General features: G+C 41.6%; 2 protein-coding genes and 1 non-coding gene across 3 annotated transcripts in view; all 3 read left to right on the top strand.

Moving 5' to 3' along the window:
• The first annotated feature begins 1,179 nt into the window (after positions 1 to 1,179).
• Positions 1,180 to 17,777, top strand: LOC145393676 (sodium-coupled monocarboxylate transporter 1-like). The gene is made up of 12 exons (XM_080267726.1): positions 1,180 to 1,405; positions 2,197 to 2,330; positions 3,316 to 3,504; positions 4,661 to 4,812; positions 6,343 to 6,483; positions 9,178 to 9,396; positions 10,219 to 10,337; positions 12,469 to 12,623; positions 13,035 to 13,279; positions 13,461 to 13,561; positions 15,023 to 15,129; positions 17,619 to 17,777. The coding sequence occupies exons 1-12, from the start codon at positions 1,180 to 1,182 to the stop codon at positions 17,775 to 17,777; spliced, it is 1,947 nt and encodes a 648-aa protein (XP_080123852.1).
• LOC145393925 (5S ribosomal RNA) lies at positions 3,666 to 3,784 on the top strand. The gene has a single exon (XR_013896277.1). It is a non-coding gene; the product is annotated as a 5S ribosomal RNA (ribosomal RNA).
• A 4,981-nt stretch (positions 17,778 to 22,758) lies between the features above and the next one.
• The window catches only part of LOC145393675 (sodium-coupled monocarboxylate transporter 1-like), a 154,530-nt gene continuing 151,524 nt past the window's right edge, over positions 22,759 to 25,764 (top strand). The window contains exons 1-3 of the mRNA XM_080267725.1: positions 22,759 to 22,954; positions 23,165 to 23,298; positions 23,941 to 24,129. Coding sequence (XP_080123851.1) covers positions 22,759 to 22,954; positions 23,165 to 23,298; positions 23,941 to 24,129 — 519 coding nt within the window. The remainder of the gene's footprint in view (positions 22,955 to 23,164; positions 23,299 to 23,940; positions 24,130 to 25,764) is intronic.

The following is a 25,764-nucleotide window of genomic DNA, read 5'->3' as shown; positions in this document are numbered from 1 at the left end:
CTGCACCTGAAACCATCATCATCATCCACATCATCATCCCACATTATCGTCCAGACCACACCATCACTCACACCACCATACCATCATCCAGACTATCAGAACACATCACCCAGGCCACACCATCACTAGCCTAGGTACACAAAATAACCCCAAACCATCAACCACATCACCAACACCACACCATCGCCCCACACCACAGCATTACCCTACACCAGTGAGTATCTGAGCAATCACATGCCGTGTTCTGGGGTACATGCGTAAGCAGTGGCTGAACACGCTATATTTGGGAATGTTTAAGCCTACATCCTGTTCTGCGGTGGCTCTACCTACACTGTGGTAATGTTTAGAAATTGACCAACAGCCTGATACAGTATACAATCATCATTATGGGTGAGTATGCTATGTGCGAGCTTACACTAAGTTATTCGTAACATGGACTGCACGTGCCGCCCAGCCACAGTTCAAAGTGCTTCCTAACATTTGGAATATAGGCTATCACTCCCTCATAAAGTTCAATGTACGACGCACAACCGCACTACTGAGACACCGTACCTCATGAACCACCTAGTCACCATGCACAGAGGGAAAGGTGTGGTTTTGGCATCCTACTCTCTTATAATGAATCTACACTTTTCTTCATAACAAATTAATCTCTCTCTCCCTCTCCCACAGCAAACTGTCTCATATTTCGCCCTCCTCTCTAGTTCTCTCTCTACCTGACCTACTGACACAAGTCCAACAGTGGAGGGGGGAAAGGATGCAGACTCAGTTTTGCTCTGGACTCTCCATAGAACACAGCGTCTTGTAAGTAGAGAAACAGATAATTTTATTCTGGTGAGAGTGAGTCACAGGAACAGAGATCTGTGATTACTTTTCACCAAATAATAATGTAAAACTGCACCAACTCGAGTGTGAATATAATGAAAAGTTGAAATACCTGAAAACCGACAAAATGGCCGGGCAACCATACAGTAAGACAGTAAGAAATTATTTTTTACTAATTGGCTCGAGAATCGGTCTACTTGAGTGAATTTCGCCAGTAATTCTATGATAAGAAATTATTAGATTTATTGACTCGCTCAGTGATGGGCTTACTTTGAATATTTTCACCAGCAGTTCCATGATAATTTAATAAATCCCTGTAGGTAACATCATCACTGGTGGTCTGGTGCAGTCATGATGTCAGGCGGGGATGACAGCCTGGCTGGGGCGCAGTTCAGCGTGGTGGACTACATTCTTTTCAGCCTCATGCTGGTGGTGTCGGTGGGCATCGGGGTGTGGAGCGCCTACAGAAGCCGTGGCAAGGAGTCAACCCAGGACTACCTGTTGGGCAGTGGCGCCATGTCACCCTTCCCAGTGGGACTCTCACTCCTTGGTGGTATCGTATCCGCCATCTCCATACTAGGTTAGCACTTCCTGACCTCAAATGAAGACACAAGCTGGTAGCACTCAGTGTTAACCTTTAACTGACTGGAACATAAATTTAACTCCAGGTATGAGCTGATATCAGATATGGGGGATGAACAGAGCAGCGGATGGAAACTGAGTGGGAAGTCAGGTGCTCGGAGGGGAAACAGATTCAGCAGTGATGGAAAACTGAGATATGATATTTACACCAATTTATCCGACTGAAAACTGTCTTGAAGTGTATGATAGCGTTACATAATATAGCGTTTACTGATCTGGGGAAGGACTACTGGATAACAGATCAGCAGGCATTGTCTAATGTACTTAAAAGAGTATATATACAAAGTGGAGCACAGATTTCCCAAAGCCAGTTAAGAGTATTTACAATTTAGCAAAAGCATTTGCAAGGGTGGATGATGCGCTGAATGAGGTTCTCTTAAACAAGGATTGCTTCAAATTCACGCTTTCTGAGTGGATGATTTGTTGGTACATGCGCATTTTAGGGTCAGGCGACTGTGGTTAGGGTTTCAGGATTAATGCCCATCTACTGCATGAGGGATATTAAGGCAATAAGTTTCTGCTGTCTCGATCTTTTCGCAAGATTATGACCAACAATACGTGATTACATCCAGGTCCCCTATCATAACGCTGAGTAAACAGGGACAAGAGGGAAACAAACTTTTCCCACAAGTCTGACAATCCTAAGAACTGAATTCGAGTCCTTCCAGTGTTCAGCTGAATACACTAACAAAACAGCACTTGCTCCTCTAACCATTACTTCTCTCTCAGGCAACGCCACAGAGGTGTACCTTTATGGGACGCAGCTGTCTCTGTCTCTAGTGGGCATGATCTTTGGCTGCATCGTAGTCTACTTTGTCTTCCTACCACTCTTCTACAACCTTCATATCGTTTCCGTCGGTCAAGTAAGTACCAAAACATACAGTGCTGTTGTATTAACTCCTTCACTAATGAGTCCACTGTGAAATCTTGTGCACCCACACCAAGGAAACTTCACTTTGTTGATAACATTTATCTTCACCTATTCATACGTGTTCAAATGTATAAAGAATAAAAATAATTATAACAACAACCATCATCCACTCACTTTATGAAGTACTGCTTACCTTTCCAATCACGCCTATCATTTTTTTTCTGGGCCTGACCCTCTCTTCCAACTTCTCCTCTTCCTTCCTGTCGTTTTTTATTACTCTTCTTTCCACTTTTGGTGGTACTGCACTGAGTGACAAGTCAAATGGCTCCCGATAACCTATGAAACTATTTACAATATTGGGTGGTAACCATAACACCAACCATCATCCACTCACCAAGTGCTGCTTACTTCATCCAACTGCATTTATCATTCTTTCTCCTTTTCCTTCCTGTCACTTTTTAATAATTTTCTTTCCACTTCAGGTCGCACCACACTGAGTGACAAGTCTAATGACTTTCTATAACCTAAGAAACTATTTACAATGCTGGGTGGTAACCATATAACCTAATCACGGGATGAAGTGGAGCCTACTATGGTGTCCTTATTAACTGGGTGGAGACACATATCGACCTAGTAACCAAACCTTCACACTTTTCCCTTCGCCTTGCTAAGATAGGGAACTGTAAACCACAAGGGATCATCAATTCCATGCACGGGATGACCCAGCGGGGGCGGTTGCTTGCCTGTAGCTGATGGGTCTGCTCGGGGTTGATCAACATCAGCATGCTCATCAGTGATCCCATTCTATGGACATTATGACTTTTAAAACTTTAGCTTTTTAGAGAAAGATTTTCTTGCTCATATGTGGGTATCTCACTGATTAATGTGCAAAGTATCAGACACAGTATATGGTATCAGTTTTCTTGGAATACTTGTCTATTAGTTGTCTGAGGACTTCATACATTTCCTGCCTACAGTATTTGGAGGTGCGATTCAACTCGAAAGCAGTGCGACTCCTGGGATTCATGTGTCTGCTTCTTACAAATCTCTTCTACATGGGTGTGTGTCTATACGCCCCCTCCCTGGCCCTCTCCACTGTCACCAGCCTGTCCACTTTGGGCTCCATGGTGCTCATGGGTCTCGTGTGTACCTTCTACATCTCAGTGGTGAGTCACACAGAATGAATGGTTATGAGATAAGCTTAACAACTGCAGAAAAGATGAATTCACTACTGAGGAAATGGAAAAGGAAACAGAGGACACTACAAGCTTAAGATTATTTGTGTTGACATTGTGCCAGCAAAAATTATAAAGAGCAAAAGTAATGTGCCAACGGCCATGCCACGTTGAGTACACCGCTTCCCGTCCGATAAGCGAAGTTAAGCAACGTTGGGTCTGGTTAGTACTTGGATGGGTGACCGCCTGGGAACACCAGATGCTGTTGGCATAACTCCCTACGTGTCAAGTGGGGTTGGTGGAGGATTAGTGCCCCTCCCTGTAAAACAATTAACTCTAAGCCCTTGACCACCCCGTTTGGGATACATGGCGTCTGGCGATGGATGGATGGAAAAGTAATGTATTAACAAAGTGAGTGGTGAAACTATTTTGTAAGACGATTTCACAGATGTTCATTTATGAATGCTAAGAACTAAGGATACAGATTTTTCTTAGTAAGGTATAGGGAGACAAAGGATGCTCAGAACTATGGATACAGAAATTCCTTAATAAGGTACTGGGAGACAGGGGAGAATAAACAAATATCGAAAACACCGCATGATGACATGAACTAGTGGGAAATGGTGGGGAAACAACTGTTGATAATATGCTGGAAAGAGACAGCTGTTACGTGAGCCAGGTTACTACAAGGCTTGCAAGAAAACGTGGGAATGTCTGGTGAGACTTGTAAGTTAAATTGTGATATCAAAAGAAATATGAATGGAAAGAAGGGTATGATTATTAGAATATGTCGAGAATGACTATGGTATTAATATAAAAATAATGAGTTTGGTTGATACGAAAAATGATGTGAAATAAGTATCTGAAAGTACCTGAATAATGCATATCTCAAACCCGGTGCTGAGCTCTCGAAAAATAGTGGATATTTGGAAAGCAAATTGTCACTGTGAATGTGCTTTAGCAAAGGCCTGTACCATTCCAGTGAAGTGACTGTGCTTGTGACCGCAGGACAGTGTCAAAGCGGTGGTGTACAGTGATGTGATGTACACACTGCTCATGTTCATGGGTGTGGTTGCAGGGTGGTGTGAAGGCGGTGGCGTAGTGATGTGATGCAGACACATGCTTATGCTTGTGAATGTGGTTGCAGGGTGGTGTGAAGGCGGTGGTGTACAATGATGTGATGCAGACGCTGCTCATGTTCGGTGGGGTGCTGCTCGTGGTCATCATCTGCTGCACTGAAATTGGTCTGGCCAACGTCTGGACCATAGCTGACCAGGGCTCTAGGATAGAGTTCTTCAAGTGAGACCTTTTTTGTCCATGTGTAATGATATAGAGATCTGCGTAGCCTAGTAAGCAAGTGAAGCATGCTTCTTGCCTTGATTATACTGTGAGATGCCATCCTGCAGAATCATGGTCAGGTTCCTTCCTCATGGTGAATATTCTGTCTTGTTTCATTTCTTACGCTGGTGTACAAAAGTGTGGGATGTAAGGCAAAGCTTGGTGATGACAATGTCTCGGCAGAATGATCCATGCAAGAGCTGGCCAATGTCCTTGCCCTTGTACCTCAGACATAGGTTGTAAATTAAGTGTGGCCAAGAAGCAACATTCCTACTAGTGTACCCAGGGCCACACTAGCATGTTCTAGGAATAGTTAAAAAATCACACACTCAACACTGGGAGAAAAAAAGAAAATAATAACACTACAATGAAGCATAAAACCCTGTTTAGCCTGGTGGGCAAGTGAAGTACTCTTCTTGGCTAGCTGGTTACATCATGAACCACTAACAAACGAGGGTTCAATTTATTTTCCTCTGGCGGTGTAATTTTATCGTTATGTTTTAGTCATTACGCAGGTAAAAAGTGCACTGTACACGGAAATAATTTCTGCATTCAGCCTTACAAGCATATAGATAAAGCTGTTCTGATACTACAAAGATTAAATTTTGACCACTTACAACACGGGCCCTACTACTGACCAGGTACTGCAGGACTTAGTTTCCAAATGCATTACATACAGGAAATACATTTACAATATTTTCATGGAACCACACACTTAAAGCTTACAACAGCCGTTCCTTTCAAAGGGAGCAAAAATGAAGATGCATTCGTTTTAAAATGGTTGGACACATTTGGAACTCACAGAAAGACGCAAAGACTGAGGAAAATTCACCAGCTTTGTGTGATGAGGACTGATAATACTGGATAACTCATGCATTTATCTGCACAAGAAGGGGACGAGCATACTGTAGGTAGGCAAGTGTTGCGTAACCACTGTAATGGCGAGAAATGCAGGCAGCAATTTCAGAAGTGTATAATACCAATGTTGAAAAAAAAAAGATGGCGCAGCACTCCAGAAAAAAAAAAAAAAAAAAAAAAAAAAGAATAAAGGTACTGCAATAGGAAACGAGATGAGAGATGATAAGCCTTTGGTTCAACATGTTAAATCTGATGTGTGTGATGAGTACTTCCTCTCTCTCAAAGAGGATGTATTCCTGGGATACAGGAAACCACTAGGCTTGTCACTCTGTAGTATCACCCGAAGCTGAAAGAAGAGTAATAAAAAGAGACAGGATGGATGGGAGCAACAGGAAGACAGGAGGACAGATACAGAAAAAGAATGATAAAGGTGCTGGAAGAAGTGGGCAACACTACATCATGTGGGTAGACGATCGCTGCCATGACCTTCCACCACCCCTCAGTAGTGAAGAAGATAAATGATGGCTAATTCTAGTTACCTTCTGTTCAAAAATTCTAAGATTAATATAGCGTTCTGACGGGAGGACAAATGCAGCCTGCAGTCTACACTACATTTTTCTCCCTTTGTCCTAGCATGAACATCAGTCCCTTTGAGCGCCACACATTCTGGTCCACCACCGTGTTTGGCTTCTACTTCACTATAAACGCGATTGGGGCGAACCAGGCCAGTTACCAGAGGTTTGCCTCCGTTGGCAGTCTTATTACAGCACGAAGGTTAGCTGTCTGGTAAACAGTGAATCATATAGTACTTCTGCAAAGTCAAGGACAAAAATGATGAAAACAGTATACAGTACTGTACAGTAAACTCTCAGTTATCTGTCGTCACAATATCCAGCCCAACAAAATATCCCAGTGCTTTTGGCCCGGCTCTGTTTAAGCAGTATCTGGTGAAATTATGCAACATCTGGCACTCAAATGGGCAGTAACTGGCAGTTCCATGCAATATCCGGCTGCATGGCATATCAACTGGTTCATATGTGGTAGCCAAATGGCACCCGGTACTGTATTAAGGAATACCCCGATATCTGGCGCACTGATAACTGAACACTCGCTACATCGAACAAAAGAAATTGGGGAACATTCCCACAATCCTGATGACCACTGATTCACTAGTCTGAACACTCCGCTGTTCCCTAGGTTTAAAACGAGCATGTCTGAATGCAAATGTGGTAGTGCACGCAACTCTCCCCACCCTTCCTCCATCCTCTTGCTTCTCACCCTGTCCCCAAACTCTCCAGTCTTCCCAAACCCCCCACCTTCCCAAACCCCCCACCTTCCAAAACCCCACTTTCCCTAACCCCCTTCGTTCCTAAACCCTCTACCTTCCCACACCCCCTACCTTCCCAAACTCCCTACCTTCCCAACCCCCTGCCTTCCTAAACCCCCCACCTTCCCAAGCTCCCTACGTTTCCCAACCCCCACCTTCCCCAACCCCTACCTTTCCACACCCCCACCTTCCCAAACTCTCTACCTTCCCAAACACCCACCTTCCCAAACCCTCACCTTCGCAAACCCCCTACCTTCCTAGACCTCCTGCCTTCCCAAAGCCCCTACCTCACTAAATCCATTCCTTTCCAAAACCAGACCTTTATAAGTCCCTACCTTCCCAAACCCTCTACATTCACTAACCCCCCCTACCGTCCCTTTGTCCCTCCTCCATCTTCCGCCACACTCACCACTGCAAGGCGTGTTTTTTCTCCCCATCTCCCAGCCCTCCCCCACCCCTGCTTGCCTCCCTCCCCATCCCCCCACCCTCCCCCACCTCCACTTGTCGCCTTCCCCATCCCCCCACCCTCCCCAACCCGCGCTTAGCACGTTGTCTGTCTGGCCCCCTTGTCCATTCCCACTTTTGTTGTCTGTTGGCCTGAATGCATCTCAGCACCACACCTCCCACCTTCTTGCATGTGATGTTTAATCTCATTTTTCAGCAGTAGTATTGTTTATGAGGATAATAACATTACCTATGGTGTTTGTACGTCAGTCTCTATTGACTAAGTAACATATATGACAGTTTGGGTTCGGGCCTGGAAGCATCTCTGGCTTTTCTTCAGTATCTTATGGGGAAAATTGCTTTGATATCTAGCAACTCACTGTCCGAATACTCCCACAAGTATACAACACCACCGGATATCGGAGGGCCCGTACTGTACTGTATCATTACTGTATTATATTTTATGCTTAGTTTTTAACTTTCATTAATGGGAAAGTTTTTAGGATAGAGGATCGAGACAGATAGTAAAATAGTATCCGGCTCAATGCCAAATGTTGAGCCGAAGGGGGTACTATGCAATATCCATCATTTCGCTTTCTTTGGTGTATGGGTTGACTGAATTATGCCAGATAACTGAGAGTTCACTGTAATTAACTATTAATTAACACAACACTGGAAATAGCTAATGGTTAATACTGTATTAATAATCCAGGCCCCTTCTCTTTGCTTTTAATGTATTTGATTTACATTACTTGTACAGAAGGGTAAATACTTCATTGTATGTGTGATGTGAGAAATCTACTTTTAACAAGGCTTAACTCCTACACGCCGGGGGTTTTCTGATATCACACACTCCTCCCTACGGGGGATTTCCGTAATTTTGGAAAAAATACCCATACTTCAAACCCAAATATCAGCCAAATTATAACAGCTTAAGAAAAAATTAAAGATACATAAAACTCACCAACTCTTCCTCTTTCAAATAAAAATATCCCCACGTCTCCAGGTGGTCCTGTTGATGAATAAAGATAAGTTACAGTTCTAAGGGTGGTAGGAAGAAGCTTGTGACTATACACATGAACCGGCATTGCTCCGCGCCCAAAATCATGATGGCTATACGCATCAACCGGCGCGTAGGGGTTAATGAAATTCATTTTTTTAAAGCTAAATTTGTTTTGCTATCATCACTCATTCTTTCAAATCTAAAACACCCTGACTGACTCTTTTCATCACACTGCATTTGTTCACATCTTTCCCTTTCTTGATCTTCCCAACCTAGTTACTCCATCACTCTATACTGATTTAAAACTTTTATATCTCAATAATCCTTCGTTCTTTCACGTTTCTGCTTTTAAAGCTCACACCTCATATCTAGCAAAGTGCATGCAGCACCCATTATTGCTAGAAGACACACTAGTAAAGTACAGTACAGTATATATTATCCTTTATACCAAGTTTGATCTGCTTGTTATCCCATACCAAGAGAACTCTACACTATTTTCTCCACTTCTTGCAAAGTTACACTTAAATCTCTCACTAACTAGCTTCTGTACTATTTACACTTCATCACTTTCTTTTCATTCACTGTCAAATTCTTCCTCTTTCATGCTCTCCCAAACTCAGAAACAAAGTTCCAATTGGCCTTCTTGAAACGTAGGAGCTCTGTCCCACCCTTAGACCTGTCTTGTCTGCCGTAGGTTGGTTGTGTTCTACCTGATCGGGGTTTGGGTAATGTGGACTTTGTTCTACTTCTCCGGACTGCTGGTATACGGTGCCTACAAAGACTGTGATCCTCTGACCTCAGGCAGGATACAGAAGGCTGACCAGGTTCTGCCGTACCTGGTCATGGAGAAGCTGGGTCACCTCACCGGCATCCCAGGGATTTTTGTTGCAGCCGTCTATGGAGGCGTCCTCAGGTTGGTGCTGGAGCGGCCTTCCTTTTTCTTCATCATCACTTTCACATTCTATATCAAAACTATATGCTTCATCATCACTATCATTCTCCATCCAGTTTACTTTATATATTATCTCTCCTTTTAACTCTTACTGTCTCTTTTACAACTACTCTGCAGTTCCATACTTTCACTGTACTGTTTGTGCAAGGTTACATACTAAAAGGTACCTAGATGACCAGGCATGGTATCCAAAAACTGGAATTTGTTTGGGAGTGGGAGCTGCAAGGCGAAGATAAACCTACAACCATGAAATTCATTAGGTTTCACATTTGACATAGGCCAATCTGTGCAGAATGGCTACTGAGGTATGTCTCCACAATCTGCTACTGAGTCAATGGTGCAGAGGGAAAAAGGGTAATCAGAGCCTTGAAAATTGACGGGCTTTATCTTTACCATAAGCACTGTGTGTGTGTGTGTGTGTGTGTGTGTGTGTGTGTGTGTGTGTGTGTGTGTGTGTGTGTGTGTGTGTGTGTGTGTAAACCAAGAAACAATCATGGTTATCAAAGATGTGGTATCCACAAACAGCGATGCATGGGTTGGAGCTGGAGCCTGGGAAAACCTAGAACCTGAAACTTGATGAGCTTCACTTTTACCACTGATCCATTGCGTGTATGGTACAGTTGCACAAAAGGTGACCTGGTGACTGAGATATGGCATCCACATACTATGATGCCCAGTGCTGGATCCAGCAGCATCCCTCTATAAGTGGGGGACACACACAAGCTATACTATTTTCAGGTAAACAGGTATTAGTTCATTATAAACAGCTTTCTTGTCTTCCAGTTCATTGTCAAGCTGTGGTAACGGATGTGCATGTCTGATCTGGGAAGATGTGCTAAAAGACATGCCGTACTTTAGAAGGATGCCTGAGACCAACAGCACAAGAATCCTCAAGATCCTCTGTAAGGTTTTCCATTCACTTTCTCATGTTTTTACTACTAGTAATAACTACATATTCTGTAACACAACCTAAAACTACTATTACAAATAATGACTGTACTCAATGTAAGATAATATCACTACAAAATTATTTACAATTGCATTACTAGCAACACAGTCATACTGTATTACAGTATATTACCACTGACAACCGCATTCTTCATAATATTACATTGTTACCAATAACAAGCACTGCATGCCTTTTAACACAGTCTCACTACATTACCACCACCAATAATACTTAAAAGACAACCTAAAAACATTACTTCCTCTAACAGTTTCACTACTCATAACACAACCTCACTGCTTCATGAACTGCTGTGCTGTTGAAGCTTAATCACAATTGTATGGCCAGGGATATGACAAACTGCATGACATGGTATGGTTATCAGCTTAAGTACAAAAGAAGGAGTCAGCAAATGACTACTAAATTATGATCTCAAGAGATTTCTGAAAGAAAACTGAAATCAAGTTTATCTGACCAAATTTCCAAAGCCTACACCAAGATAGATTACCACTTAACAATACCTTTGTCTGCCTATAACATCAATCCTATCTTCAGCTGCATTTTCTAACATCACATGAAGCAACGATTTGAAAAATAACAGAATTAATGCACTGACAACTTTATAAAAAAAATCGGAACAGGTTCGAGTCCACCAAGTTTTCTGGCAGATCTTTTCTTTCTGCTGATTAACATTTTCATCAGTCCTGACGGGTCTTAGTTATAAGTTAACCAGGTTGCTGACTATTTAGTTATTCAGGAGAATGAAAAAATGTAAAATACAGAGCTCTTAAGAAAATAAAATGGCATATATATATATATATATATAAAACATATGTAAATGCTCAAGACTTCATACACCAAAACAAACTACAAACAAATACAAATGTTGGCACTTTTTGACAACTCTGTTGACTTTCCAGGTAGCCTATTTCATTATTCTCCAGCACTAATGAAATTCTTTCCTGCTTTCCTTGTGTGCTGACACAGAATGTGTGGGTGTCAAGTGACTGTTAAAGAAAAAAATTTAAAATTTATAAATGATGCAAAACTGATGCCTCTGCACAGCAGGAGTAGTTGAATAACTCCAGTCTGTCTGGCCGAGCAGACCCATCAACTACAGGCAATGCCACATTAGTATCTATCCACCCAGTTAATGGGGACACCACAGGAGGTTCCACATCACCCTGCTGTTTAGTTATATGGATATCACCCAGCAGCACTGTAAATGGTTTCCAAGGTTACAGAAAACCATTAGGCATGTCATTCAGTGTAGAATGACCTTAGAAAGAAGTGGGGAGGATTACATCACCTACCCCTATTATGGACTGAGGTATAAAATATACAAAAGGTCTCATAAAGTGCCTGTAACTCTTTGGTGTCTTGTTTCCTACATGGCTGCCATCAGGCTAGTATCATTTTATATAATAATGTAATTACCAATGACTCTATAATGTGCAATAACAACGATACAGTGCAAAAGGTCACTTTAGGGGGAAAGATGGAGGGAAGTTTAGTACAGAAGCAGCTAGCACTATTTCTGAGGTAGATTGTTCTAACGTCTCCCTTTTCTGCAACTTAAAATATTTGACACTCTTCCTTGATATTACCAGAATAACTTTTGAAATGCAATCAAAACCTTAGTATCATATTCTACTTTGATTAATAATTAACACCATTTCCAACCCTTTCATAGTAACAATCATGCATTAGTTCTAAAAACAACATGATTTCTATTGATGAATATTTCAAGAGCTCTGTGGCACCATATACTGTGTTTTTAACTTATTTATCATTTACCTACAACAAGGATAGTAAAACATAATCCTTGGGAAAAAAAAAAAAAAAAAAAAAAAAAAAAGGCATTTCCTGAATAATCGTTCAAAAAATTAAATGTCAATACAACAAGCACTAGCACACCTGGCTATGGAGATGAAGATTTTTCTATTATGCCATATAAATCACTGATATCCTTCAAGAATTGATGACATCTTAGACTTTGACAAGAAGTAAAAACTGCAGTTCTAGAATCTCCCATATTTAGATACTGTAATACACGTTTATGCTAATGATAACCATAATGGTGGCAGCTGCGATGACATGCATTCTGGGCATCTTCCTTGCGATGGTAGCAGGCCAATTAGGCAACATCTTCCATGTCATCAACAGCGTCACGGGGGCCATCAACGGGCCATTACAAGGAGTCTTCCTGGCAGGCATGTGTACACCCTGGGTAAACACTAAGGTGGGTATACACTGACACACACACACACTAACAAAACCAACACTCACAAATGCTAATTACTAGACTGTAATCATTGAGTAATTTATATCAATGAACATTATTAACTAAGACTACCTGTAAAATCTTATAATACTGAATTAATAAATGATGTGTTGTGAAAGCTTATGCAGTTATAATTTTGCTTAAGATTGTTATTTCCCTGTACATTAGGAAATAATGGCAGCTACCTTGTATCACATCAAACACATTACACAGCAGATGAAGATGAAGAGAATAAAAGGGCATTAAATAATCTCAAGCTTTATTGGCTTGGCTTCCATCAATATTAAACAGAGTAATTTTTTATAACGGTGCACATCCATATTACATCTATGGCAATTTTCAGTCATGATAAGTCCATGTCCTCTTCAGGGTGCAGTGTTGGGGTTCCTGGTGGCCTTCTGTTACAACCTGTGGGTGGTCGTGGGCAAGTTCCTGCGAGGAGGAGGTAGCCCCCCTCACCTCCCCCTCTCTGTTGATGGCTGCCCAGAGAAACTCCTGCACCTTACCAATACCTCCATTGCTGCCTTTGCCAACACTACCACCAATGTACTTGACACCAACCTAACCAGTGACCTCACCACTAATTTCAGCACTCCGGGACCCCACACTAACAGGTAAAAAACCATTGCCTCGGCACATAAACCTCTAACCAAAGAAAAAGTGACAAGAAGACAGAAAATAAATATGAACAGTATTTGAACAAAACCATAAAGATGGTGGTGGAAACTTTAATTTTCTTGATCTTAGGAAAATATATATGCAAATGTGTGAAATGGTATGATGTGGTGTCAACAGGGTCGAGGGCAGGACCATGTACGACGTCTCCTACTGCTACTTTGGTGTCACTGGCATCATCATCACCCTAATCATTAGCAACCTTGTCTCCCTCTGTACTGGTGAGTCATCTTGATCCTGTATGTTCAATTTGGAATGGTAGCACAGGTAGGACCGGGTGGTGGTACACCAAGTTTCTGATACCGTACTTGGTGTAACACCACCCAACCCTACCAGTGCTATCAGTCCTAACTGGACTGTATGCTGTGGAAAATTAAATCTGTCACCCCTATCTTTTTACTTAATCCAGCAGGATGGTACTCTCAGTCACTTTATTAGCTGTTAACTGAGCAATACCAAAGCAGGCCTGATACATCCATAACCTGGCCCTGCTGATCACCTCTTGATCATTATAGATTACTGATAAAGAGTCATTATTCACTCCAAATTACTCTCCTTCATACATGGCTCCTACCCTCCTGGATGCTTAGGCTTCTGAGCTTCACTCTCTCACAGCATCCTTCCACCTTATTCTCCTCCTCCCCCTTGGTTTCACTTCTCTCTTTCAGATCTGTATATACTGATTATCAATCTCACACCATCCATTTTCTTGACATGTACATACCACTTTAACACTATTTACCCTTATAATCATGCTGCATTTACTTTCATACTTCCCTTACGGAGTCACTTCTTGCTCTTTCAAACCATCTCATCCTATATACAGACTTAAGGTGAAACAGTTTAACAGAGTGTATGACACAGCAACATTAACATGAGGAATCAAACACTGTATTTGAACATTTTAAACTTCCATAAATTATGGTACAGTACCACACCACTATTTATATCAATAAGTATTCAACCTTAATCTTAGGCTATGGAGCCTGTTTCTGAGGTTTTGTAGTCAAACAACATACCAACAAATGACACTACCTCACACACAAACATGCTCAAATATATTTATAGGTAACATATTTTGTACTAATTCTCTGAGCATGTACTGATATGGGAAAAGATATCTCATTCAGAATTACTGTACTGGCTTTAATGAGGGCATTACACTGATGCTGACATTTAACAAGATCAGAGTGAATTAGCAGAGACCCAACATACCACATATAATACCTAATGATGTACCTTATCATCAGAATGGATTACAATTTTAGTCATTGGCATTACTTTTCTACTGGTATACTACTAGATCATGCTTCCTTCAAATGAAGTAGGAAATTTTCTTCATGACATGCTATGTGTTCCAGGAAATGCCATTATCCTCAGCTGTGATTGTTTTTGTCCCTCTCCAACCTCCACTATGATCAGCAACAATCTATTATTGCCCTCCAACACTGAGCTCTTCACTCTGATGAAATATTTAATGTTCTACTATTGAAACCACCAGATGGTTTTAGTCATTTGTGCAGAGATTTTGAACAGGAGGAGTTTGATATGACCTTTATTAACCCTCACAATCAGAAATCTGTCCTAAATTGAATAAAACTGTCTGGTGGCAGCAAGAATAAAGTAAAAATTTTGTTATCATATTGGAAGAGATTTCTTGGTAAAATCTGGTATGTCAATAGGTCCTCTGAGCCCCAAGAATATGGAAGATGGTCTGTCAATCCCTGGCTGTGTTAGATTCCATCGGTGGCTGTGGACAATCTGCAGTGGTCCAGCCAAGACCACCAAGGCGAGTGAGTTGGACCATAAGACTGTTACGACCATATCTCCAAATAACAATCATCTCAGTGGTGGTTGCATCTAGTTCACACAGACATATCATCATTCCAGCTAGTAAAACCTCATCATCAGACGCATTGCAGATCACACCACCACATCATCAATCAAACAACAATAATGCTAGTGTAGATTATATAATACAAACTAGAAGCAGTGTACAGTTCACCATAACTGCAAAAGCTACAAACTCACATGTTTTGAGATACAGGAAGAATGATGATACAAAATCACAACTTTACAGTGAACAAAACACACTGGCAACATCACACACCTGGCACCATTCTTTAAATCATTGTTATTGTTTCACAGCCCACATGCCTGGCATACAGTTTCACTGCAAAGAACAGCAAGTTGCCAGAATGAAGCAAAATAGCTATCAGAGAAGCAAAACCCAAAAAGTCGAGAAAAAAAATATTGATACATAACAATTAATCGGGAGGATGGTGTGAAAGTGGAATGCAAGGCAGCTTGCTCACAACTTCAGAAAACAGGAGTGTGGCTCAAGGTAAGTGACATACTACTGCATGTGCTGGGGACTCCACTGAATGTGGAGGTTAATACACTAATTAAGATGTAAGGGAGTAGGAGACATCCAATATTTTACCATGAACATAAGCCTTCAATGATCCCTTCATTGCCAGGAGACCTCCTGAATGTGAACAAATCATTGTAAAAAAAAAAAATTCCGAAAGCTCCAAGTACCTAACAAATCCATCACCCCAAAACATTCCAAAAGGTGTCTTTTGTCCCTAGACACATTACAGGTGGACACAATATGCACCTCAGGAACTCCCCAGATGCATGACATACAAACCAAGAGTCCTCCTCCCCTTAGCAAATGCCACAAGTGTGACACTCACAAAACTCTACTGCTGCAACTTGGCTGACTTTATCCTTCAAAAAGGTACACAGTCAGGGACACATGGTAGATTTGGCCACCCTTGTGGGTGCAGCAAAGTCATCTGAGGCAAAGACTTCATCTCAATATAAACTCCTTTAATCCATGTATGTTGTTTGGAGAATGTTTCTTGCTGCCTCTACACAATTTTTCAATATAAGTTCGTTCAATCCTTGTATGCTGTCTGAGGGATTTTCTTTGCTGCCTCCTGACAATTTTACCAATCTTGAGAATGTCTTCCATTAGTGACAGGGTTAACTCCTTCATTAAAAATATATATATATATATATCTATCTATCCATCTATTGCCAGATGCCTCAATCCTGTTTGGGGTGGCCACAAACAAATCACCTCCAAGTCGCCCTGTCCCCCGCCATTTCACTGCCCTGCTCCCAACTCACACCCCCCTCTCTCATATACCTCTCCACCCCATCCCTCCATCTCATCCTCGGCCTCCCCCTCCCTCTTCCCCCCTCCACCTCACTCACATACACTCTCTTCGTCAGTCTTTCACCCTCCATCCTCCCCACATGGCCAAACCACCTCAGTGTGTTCCTCATAACGCTTCCTATCACATCCACATCCACACCACAACGCTCCTTTATATCCTCATTCATCAGCCTGTCTCTCCACGTGACTCCACAGGCTCCTCTTAAATAACTCATTTCCACTGCTCTCACTCTTGACTTGTGTGTATATATATATATATATATATATATATATATATATATATATATATATATATATTGACTTGTGTGTGTGTGTATATATATATATATATATATATATATATACACACAAAGAAGAAAAAAAGTGTGGCACAATGACTGAATTTGACGTCCATACATGTGAACTGTGGTTGTGCAATTGAAGCAATTAAAGAATGCTCAATTTGGCTACTTTGATGTGTTGAGATGTGACTTGTCAGCTTTTATTATGAGCATAAGCAGTGTGGCATCATGATTCATCAAAATCACATGATAATATGTAATAAATACATCAAAGATCTTCACCAACTGCTCACCCCAGCTCAATGATGTAATATCTCATACACCAATGACATATCTTTAAAACATTTCTAATGGTGTTACTCAAAACCTTTATCCAGAAAACGGCAGTGATATGTCCCCAAGCAAACGTGGCAGGAGTTCAGATATGCTTTCTGCAAAGAGTGGGTCACAATCTTCCTTCTCAGATGCTTTTACAAAAGATTTCACTTTACTTTCAGATCCATTCTGTTCAATGAGGACACTGCTTGAAGGTTATATGACTGTATACATATAATCAAAATAACATGGTGTGAAAAATAAAATATAAATTTAGCAGTTGTTATGCCACCACCACTCTCTTGAGTGAGTGAGAACCACCCAGTACAGGACTGAAACGTTTTGTTAATAGTCAGTGGCCTACCTGGTAACAAAGGGGCTAATGAAGGCTATATCAAAACTGTGCAGTTCAAAAAATCTCTCATGAAATTAATAAAATCATCTGAGGTAGCAAAAATATGTAGTGGTTTTGAGGTTCCGGTTGTCCAAAAACAGTTTGCTGCTGTTGCTACCATACTTCAGGCTGTAAATGCATTGCCAAACGACACAGTGGTGGCTGGGAACCCAACCAATGATGTGACAGAAAACCGCAGGCCTAAAGAGGTGCAAGCACACTCCTACCTTGGTTCACCTCACAACACACAACACCAATGACACCAACACACCTAGCCTGGATTTTTGGCTGCTGGTTTTGCTTCCACTGCTTCCAACTATGACTTTACTGGGCACTGCTCGATGTCACTGCCAGCTTCACTTCTCCTTGTTTACTATAGCCTGACTGATGCACCTGGGCACATGCAAGCATAATATGGTAGGAGATGTGTGTTGTACTAAAACTGAAGAGTAACTGTACTTTTGCCATTTTATTATTATTTATTATTATGTTTTTTACTTTACCATCACCTCCATGTTAGTGCTTTATAGTACCCTACTTTAATGTCACCTTGATATTTTATTCCCTAAAGCACAGTTGTCAGTTGTCATTTCTCTAAAGTATTTTGCAACATTTTGTTTGTGGTCACCCTTTACGGGATTAGGGAGTCGAGCTATTGACAGAGAGATAGATTTTATGGTATTGTTTTAATAAAGGAACTGCTAAGCATCTGTGTATTCTTGAGGGAAAAAGAAAAGAAAATATGCATCATCAGACTGCAAAGGTCAACTTAACTAGTGCCATCAAACAATCATAGACACCAAAAAGAATACAGACAATGATGATAAACCTAAAATGGTTTCAGTATAAATGTGTGCCTATCTACCTGTCACCTAATCCTTTACTGCTCTATCCAGAGCAAAAGGACCCAGGGCTAGGCTACTTAGTTCAGACATTTACGGCAAGAATGACCAGTTCCTCACTGCCCCTGAGCACATGAGCAATAAACCCCAACCATCCTTCATATGTAGACCCTTTTGGGCCACATCTGCTTGGCGTGTCTCACCTTATTAGACAGAAAAATGGAAAAAAACAAGGTTGTTACAGATCTGGGAACCCCCATCCCTCCCTACTTTTGATTGGATGCAACCTTGCAGCTTGTATGGCACATGAATATGATGAAAAATGTAACTACTAATCCCTCACTTCTTCATTACTTAAACAAATAGAGATAGGATACCACATGGAAAAAGGCATTCACTCTCACCTCTCTTTGAATATAATGGCTGGAGAGAGAGGGAGAGAGAGAGAGAGAGAGAGAGAGAGAGAGAGAGAACACACACACACACACACACAAGTATATGAATGTATACATATATACAGTATGTGGAAAGTATTAAGAATATATGGAGCTGATGGGAAGTTGTTGAATGCTGTGAAGAGTAAATATGAGGGTGCTAAGGCTGCAGTGCTGTGGATAGTGAACTGAGTGAATTTTTCTTCTTGAAGATTGGACTGAAACTGCGATGTGTCATGTCTCCATGGTTGTTCACTCTGTAATGGATGGGGTTATAATAGAGACTCAAGGTAAGGCAGTGGATGTTGGAGTGGCCCTAATGAGAGAGGGCAGTGTTTGGAAACTCCCAGTACTGTTGTCTACAGATGATACTGTGTTGTTAAGTGAAGATGAAGGGGAGCTGCAAGGTTCGGTGGATGAGTTTGGGAGAGTGTGTAAGAAATGGAATCTAAAGGTGAATGTAGGGAAGAGTAAAGTTATGGTCTTCGTGAGAAGTGAAGTCAGCGAATGTACAGTAAGGTTGGATAAGGAGGAAATGGAAAATGTGAGGGAGTTTAAGTACTTGGGTACTGTGATGGGAAAGGATGGAAAAGGTATAACAAGGAAGAAAGGTTGCTGGTTCCTTGAAAGCAATGATAAGAAACAGGGAAGTGAGCATGGTAGTGAAAAAGTTACTACATGACAGTATTATGATACCAACTCTAACGTATGGAAGTGAAGCTTGGACCTTGTTGGAGGGACAGAATTCTAGAGGGAGAGCAGTGGAAACAAGTTATTTGAGAGGAGCATGTGGAGTCACATGGAAAGACAGACTGATAAATGAGGATATGAAGGAGCGTTGCAGTGTGGATGTGGATGTGATAGGAAATGTTAGGAGAAACACACTGAGGTGGTTTAGCCATGTGGAGAGGATGGAGAATGGGAGACTGATGAGGAGAGTGTATGTGAGTGAGGTGGAGGGGGGGGCGAGGGAGGGGAAGGCCAAGGATGAGATGGAGGGATGGAGTGGAGAGGTATATGAGAGAGAACATTTGAGCTGGGAGCAGGGCAGCAAAATGGCAGGGGACAGGGCGACAAGGAGGCGATTTGTTTGTGGCCACCCCTTAAGGGATTAAGGCATCTGGCAATAGACAGACAGATAGATAGACATATATATATGACAGCATTTGGATTGGTATGTGAAGCTACAAAACATGGTGAAATTTTTATTGGCTTATCTGATGAAACCAATTCCATGGGCTTGAATGATGAGTGAATGGAAGTGTGGCCACTGAACTGGGCAAGCTTATGCCACCTGGACATGGCTACTCCTCACCCTGCCCTAGGGTGGGAAAGGAGGTCTGGATGATGATGATGATGATACATATACTGTATACAAATATACATATGAATAATTTACATTATGCTGCTGTCGTTGTGCAACCCCAGTCTATCTGGCCAAGCAGATCAATCATCTGAAGGCATGCAACCACCTCTGCAGATACATCCCAAACAGTGAAATGATGGAGATGAAAATGGAGAAGATGAGTGAACGGAGAGACAGAAAGAGAAGATGAAGAATGAGTAATGAGAGATGGGGAACAGAAAAGGATACACAGATCAAGGTGAATAGGGAGAGAAGGAAATAAAATATGGAAAGATGATGGGACAGAGAAAATATGGTGTGGGGAAAGACAATGAACAAATGATGGGGGGAAGAGAAGGGGGCAGAGGGAGAGAAGGGGGGGGGATGCAAGATGGAAGTAGAAGATGTCATACAGGATAGGAGAAAGGGAGTAGAGGGAGATTAGAGGTGGAATAGGGATATGGAAAGAATGGAAAAGGAAAAGGTCAAAGAGGAGAGAGGACAGGGGGAGGAAGTGTTAGTGATGTGGAGAAATCATATGGCCATACCCTGATGCCTACCCTCATTGTCAACCTCACTGGCAACATGATAATGCCACACCTCTACCATCACTACCACTACTATGACACAGACACTACCACCACATACATGTAAGATCACCAAAGGAAATTAATATGACACCTAGAATATCACAGAAACAAAAACCACAGCAAATGGAGAAAAGAGAATATAACACCCAGAATAAACTAATGCCAATATCAGAACAAAGCAAAGTGAATGGGCATAACACACTGAATAAATTTAACACAGAAATAAAAAAGAAAGAAAGAAGAGGGAAGAGAATGAATTTGACACCCGGAATAAATTTATCACAAAAACAAATACCAATGCAAGAGGCGCAAAGACAATGAATATGATGCCCAGAATAAATTAATCACAGGAATAGGAATGTCACTTTCATGAAGAGGATCTAAGTTGGGCTGAAAATGCTGTACTTTCTCAACAGACATTTTCTTATGTGGGCATAATTTGAACAATTCATACTAGTCAATCATGGCCCACTTCCCTCACTTCAGTCTATTGAATTGTTAGTCTTGCCATTCACTGACAAACTATAACATTATTAACCCTCTCATGGTTGAAAAAATGCTATCATTCTATTCCAGCAACACCAGATGATTTTATTCAGTCAGGAGAGCCAGATGAGCCTGAGTGCTGGTACTGGAAACAGGACAAAGTATGATACAATAAATACAGCAACCCAGATAGAATACCCATCATATGAATCAGCTTAAAGTACAACAAATCTTCTCTACTATCTATCAAGTTGTTCCAACCTCTATCCACTGCCAAACTACCACAATAACAACTTTAACAGCAGTGGTCATGAGGGTCAGGGTCAACCCAGCAGTGGCCACTGACTTTTATTATCAGTGATTATGTCCATCCGTGTGTGTGTGTGTGTGTGTGTGTGTGTGTGTGTGTGTGTGTGTGTGTGTGTGTGTGTGTGTGTGTGTGTGTGTGTGTGTGTGTGTGTGTGTTGCCCAAGACTCTCAGGAGCACACAGTGGCTTGGTCTAGTAGGTGAGGCTAGTACAGAGTCAGTACATGTGTTTATTTGGACATCAGTGTGGTGTTTACTTCTAACTGTGTTGAATATAACTAGTTTTCTAATGGGCACCAAACACTCTGAGCACTTATGAACAGAGTTAAGGTTCTGTTTTTCAACTTCAGTAAACTGGAGTTGCTAATTACACATTATAATTGTATTCATGGATTCTTCAATGATTTCTATAGTGACTTTAATGTATTTTCATATACTTTATATGAAACCATGCTACTGATTTCTGACAACTGTGGCATCATAAATAACATTATTTTTTGTATGAGCTTCTATGCTGTTTACTTAAGATTGAGTGTATGTCAAGCCCGATGCTGGATGTGGAAACGCTATAAGTGTTAATATTGCTGAAAAATGCTGTCTCATGTTATTCACTTACACAATAACTCCTATAAATATGAAATCGGAGTGCTTAACTTCCTAAAGGACGAATGTGAGTGCCCATGAATGAGAGTGCCCATGACAGAGCAGAAACAGACAATGGGATGCTATGTCATAATGACAGGGAATGAGGCACCAGGTATTGCAACACATTGGAAGGTGCACTGATCTGCTTTGTGGTGGATCTACTAGTGGTAGTTTAGCCGGCAGTTATATGGTAAGTAACACTGTCCTTTTAGGTAACAGTGAGAGTGATGTAAATGAAAGCACACTCGGTTCACAACTAAGATGGTTTGATTCCTGGACCAACCATAGGACCCTTGGGCAGGGTTTCTTTACTACAGTCTGCACCTTAAACAGAAATAGGGGCTTGATTTTAAGCCAATGGTTTAACAGTTGCATGCTGTAGTCTGGTGGAATGTACTTTTGGGTTAATTGACTTTTTTTGTCAGTTATGCAGTGGTAGTATAAGTGGTGGCCAGGTGCAGAAATGAAATAGGGTGGAGATGAAAGCCTTGCCAGGACATAAATCAGCCTGTATAATCCTGTCCGTGTAGGCAAGTGTTAGTGGTGGTCCAGTGCAGTCATGACATCAAGCGGGGATGAAAGTCTGGTTGGGATGCAGTTCACCGCGGTGGACTACGTTCTCTTCAGTCTCATGCTGGTGGTGTCGGTGGGCATCGGGGTGTGGACTGCCTACAGGAGTCATGGCAAAGAGTCCACTCATGACTACCTGCTGGGCAGTGGCACCATGTCACCTTTCCCTGTGGCACTTTCACTCCTTGGTGGCATCATCTCTGCCATCTCCATACTAGGTCAGTACAGTAATATCACTATGTGTTATACCCTGTCGTGTTGCTTTTTGTCTTAAAAATGAGGGTTACGATTCTCAATAGACTGTCCATCACGTTAATATACTGATGTCAGTGTTGTCAGTCTTCCAAACCACTTAGCTGCCTCAGTCACTTCAGTCCTTTGAATGACTGGCCAGTCCTCTGACCATCACACCCTCACTCCTCCCTCAGGCAACCCTACGGAGGTGTATCTCTATGGGTCACAGCTGTGCCTATCTCTGGTAGGACTGATCTTCGGCTGCATCATGGTCCAGCAAATACCTCTCCCAGTCTTCTATAATCTCCGTTTGGTCTCCATCAATCAGGTCAGTGCCAAGATGAATCCTAGTTAGTCAAGTCATACCCACAGCTGTTTAATCACCCATGGAAATAATATCATCTGCAGATTTTGGGTTGTGGGAAACCTAAGAATGCCAACTGTGGATCTTGTGGTTTAAAAAACTGACACATTAACCATGGTTTTATTATATCTCTCTTAATTGTAACAATAAATAAGGAGTCTAACTTAGGGTTGAAAACCTGTCAGTTACAATAAATGGTGTGTATGTAACTTGCAATGTTTATTCATGTACAGTCTTTGGTTATGGATATAACGGTATTTATTATGCACTGAGTTACAGGAATGGTTGTTACTGTTTATGCTTAATACTTATGCACCTGGACAAACTAGTCTAGGGATGAATTAAGAAATCAAAGTGGGCTGCAGGCAGAAAGTGCTCCGGTACCAGAGGTATCAACACATTTTTCTTTTCCAGCATTCCTAGGCTTTTGTGTATGTGACACATCACAAGGGGTAACTGGTGAGGTCAAGGGCAAGGTGTTCCATAATATTTGTCAGTTTTACCCGGAGCATCCAAAGTCAGATTGTGCTTATTCTTAAGCTGGGCTTATAATTCGAATTATGGAAGGCTTTTAAAATTGTTTCTGCACCTGACTTTTTTTTATAGTACTTGGAGCTGCGGTTCAGATCAAGAGCAGTGCGTCTCCTGGGATCCATGTGTCAGCTCATTACCAAGTTTTTCTACATGGGTGTGTGTCTGTATGCCCCCTCCCTGGCCCTCTCCACTGTCACCAGCCTGTCCATCTGGGGCTCAATCGTGCTCATGGGCCTCGTGTGTACCTTCTACATCTCTGTGGTGAGTCGCATGGAAGTGACCAATACATAGTGAAAAAAGCTCATCCTTGACTGTGCAGGTGTTGTTAATGTCCATCATACAGCAGAGTAAATGCTTATCTGACTAAGTATCTTCAGTTCTGCATATGATTCTAATCAGTAAATGAACATGTTATTCATGTGTGCTGTCAAAATGACAAAAAGAAAAACTGATTGTCATACTACTACAGTCTATTCCACACTCACAACCATCTGGGACTGGTTGGGAGTAGAATTTTACCTAAATCTAAAAGATGCTAGATCTATAAGTAACGCATATTTATGCTGTTCTTTGATAAAAAGTTTTGAAATAAACGACTGTCACACTCAAACCAGTCAACTTATAATACCTATCTTCACAGGCTGTTTTTCCTCTGCCTAAGGTGAGTATAGACTGGTCATAAGAAAACTGGGATGCTGTATTACATTTGTTCACTTGAGGTTGTACTCTTAATGACGCTCTCCTTTCGTAAGCTAAATTGAATTTATCACATAAAATACAGGTGAATTGGAAGTTGCAGATGATTAAGAAAAAAAAAAAAAAATCCTACGCTGGAGAGAGTAAGACTCACTCAATATACCCTTCAAGAAGGCCTTTGACCTGTGGACTCTTGGTAGTAACCCTGATGGGTAAATTCATTTGCTGTTTAAAAAATGTATCTATTTATCTATTGCTAGACGCCTTAATCCCATAAGGGGTGGTCACAACAAATCGCCTCCAGGTCACCCTGTCCCCCGCCATTCCATTGCCTTGCTCCCAGCTCACACTCCCCTCTCTCATATACAGGGTACCCTCTCCACACCATCCCTCCATCTCATTCTTGGCCTCCCCCTCCCTCACCCCCTCTCCACCTCACTCACATACATTCTCCTCATCAGTCTCTCACCCTCCATCCTCTCTACATGGCCAAACCACTTCAGTGTGTTTCTTCAAATGCTTCCTATCACATCCACAACCACACCACAATGCTCCTTCACTTCCTCATTTGTCAGTCTGTCTCTCCATGTGACTCCACATGTTACTCTCAAATAACTCATTTCCACTGCCCTCACTCTTGACTTCTGTCCCTCCAGCAAGGTCCAAGCTTCATTTCCATACATTAGAGCTTTTTCACTTCCATGCTCATTTCTCTGATTCTTATAATTTCTTTCAAGGAACCAGCAACTTTTCTTCCTTGCTGTACCCTTTCAAGCACTTCACCCTCTAAACTTCCATCCTTACTCATCACACTACCCAAGTACTTAAATGCACTCACATTTTCCATTTCCTCCTCACCCAACCTCACTGTACATTCACTGATTTCACTTCTCTCAAAGATCGTAACTTTACTTTTCCCTACATTCACCTTTAGATTCCGTTTCTTACACACTCCCCCAAACTCATCTACCGAGCCTTGCAGCTCCCCTTCATCTTCACTTAACAACACAGTATCATCAGAAAACAACAGTACAGGGAGTTTCCAAACACTGCCCTCTCTCACTAAGGCCGCTCCAACATCCACTGCCCTACCTTAAGAGAGAAAAAATAATCTTTCAGAATGGTTCATCCCTAGAAATGAAATCCATCATCTGTTATGAAATGCTGAATAACACCAATGACTGCTTTTGTTGCAAGAGA

This window comes from Coenobita brevimanus, chromosome 25 (genome assembly GCF_032717465.1).
Source record: "Coenobita brevimanus isolate Jiangsu-jjx chromosome 25, ASM3271746v2, whole genome shotgun sequence".
NCBI lineage: Eukaryota > Metazoa > Arthropoda > Malacostraca > Decapoda > Coenobitidae > Coenobita > Coenobita brevimanus.
Note: the sequence above shows the minus strand (reverse complement) of the source record. Positions and strands in the feature narration are given on the sequence as shown.

Excerpts from the sequence above, each read along its gene's own strand:
- LOC145393676 (XM_080267726.1), top strand. The coding sequence starts at position 1,180 with ATGTCAGGCGGGGATGACAGCCTGGCTGGGGCGCAGTTCAGCGTGGTG. Across the intron at positions 2,331-3,315 it reads ATATCGTTTCCGTCGGTCAA|TATTTGGAGGTGCGATTCAA; the intron begins GTAAGTACCAAA and ends TCCTGCCTACAG. Across the intron at positions 15,130-17,618 it reads GTCCAGCCAAGACCACCAAG|TTTGCTGCTGTTGCTACCAT; the intron begins GCGAGTGAGTTG and ends GTCCAAAAACAG.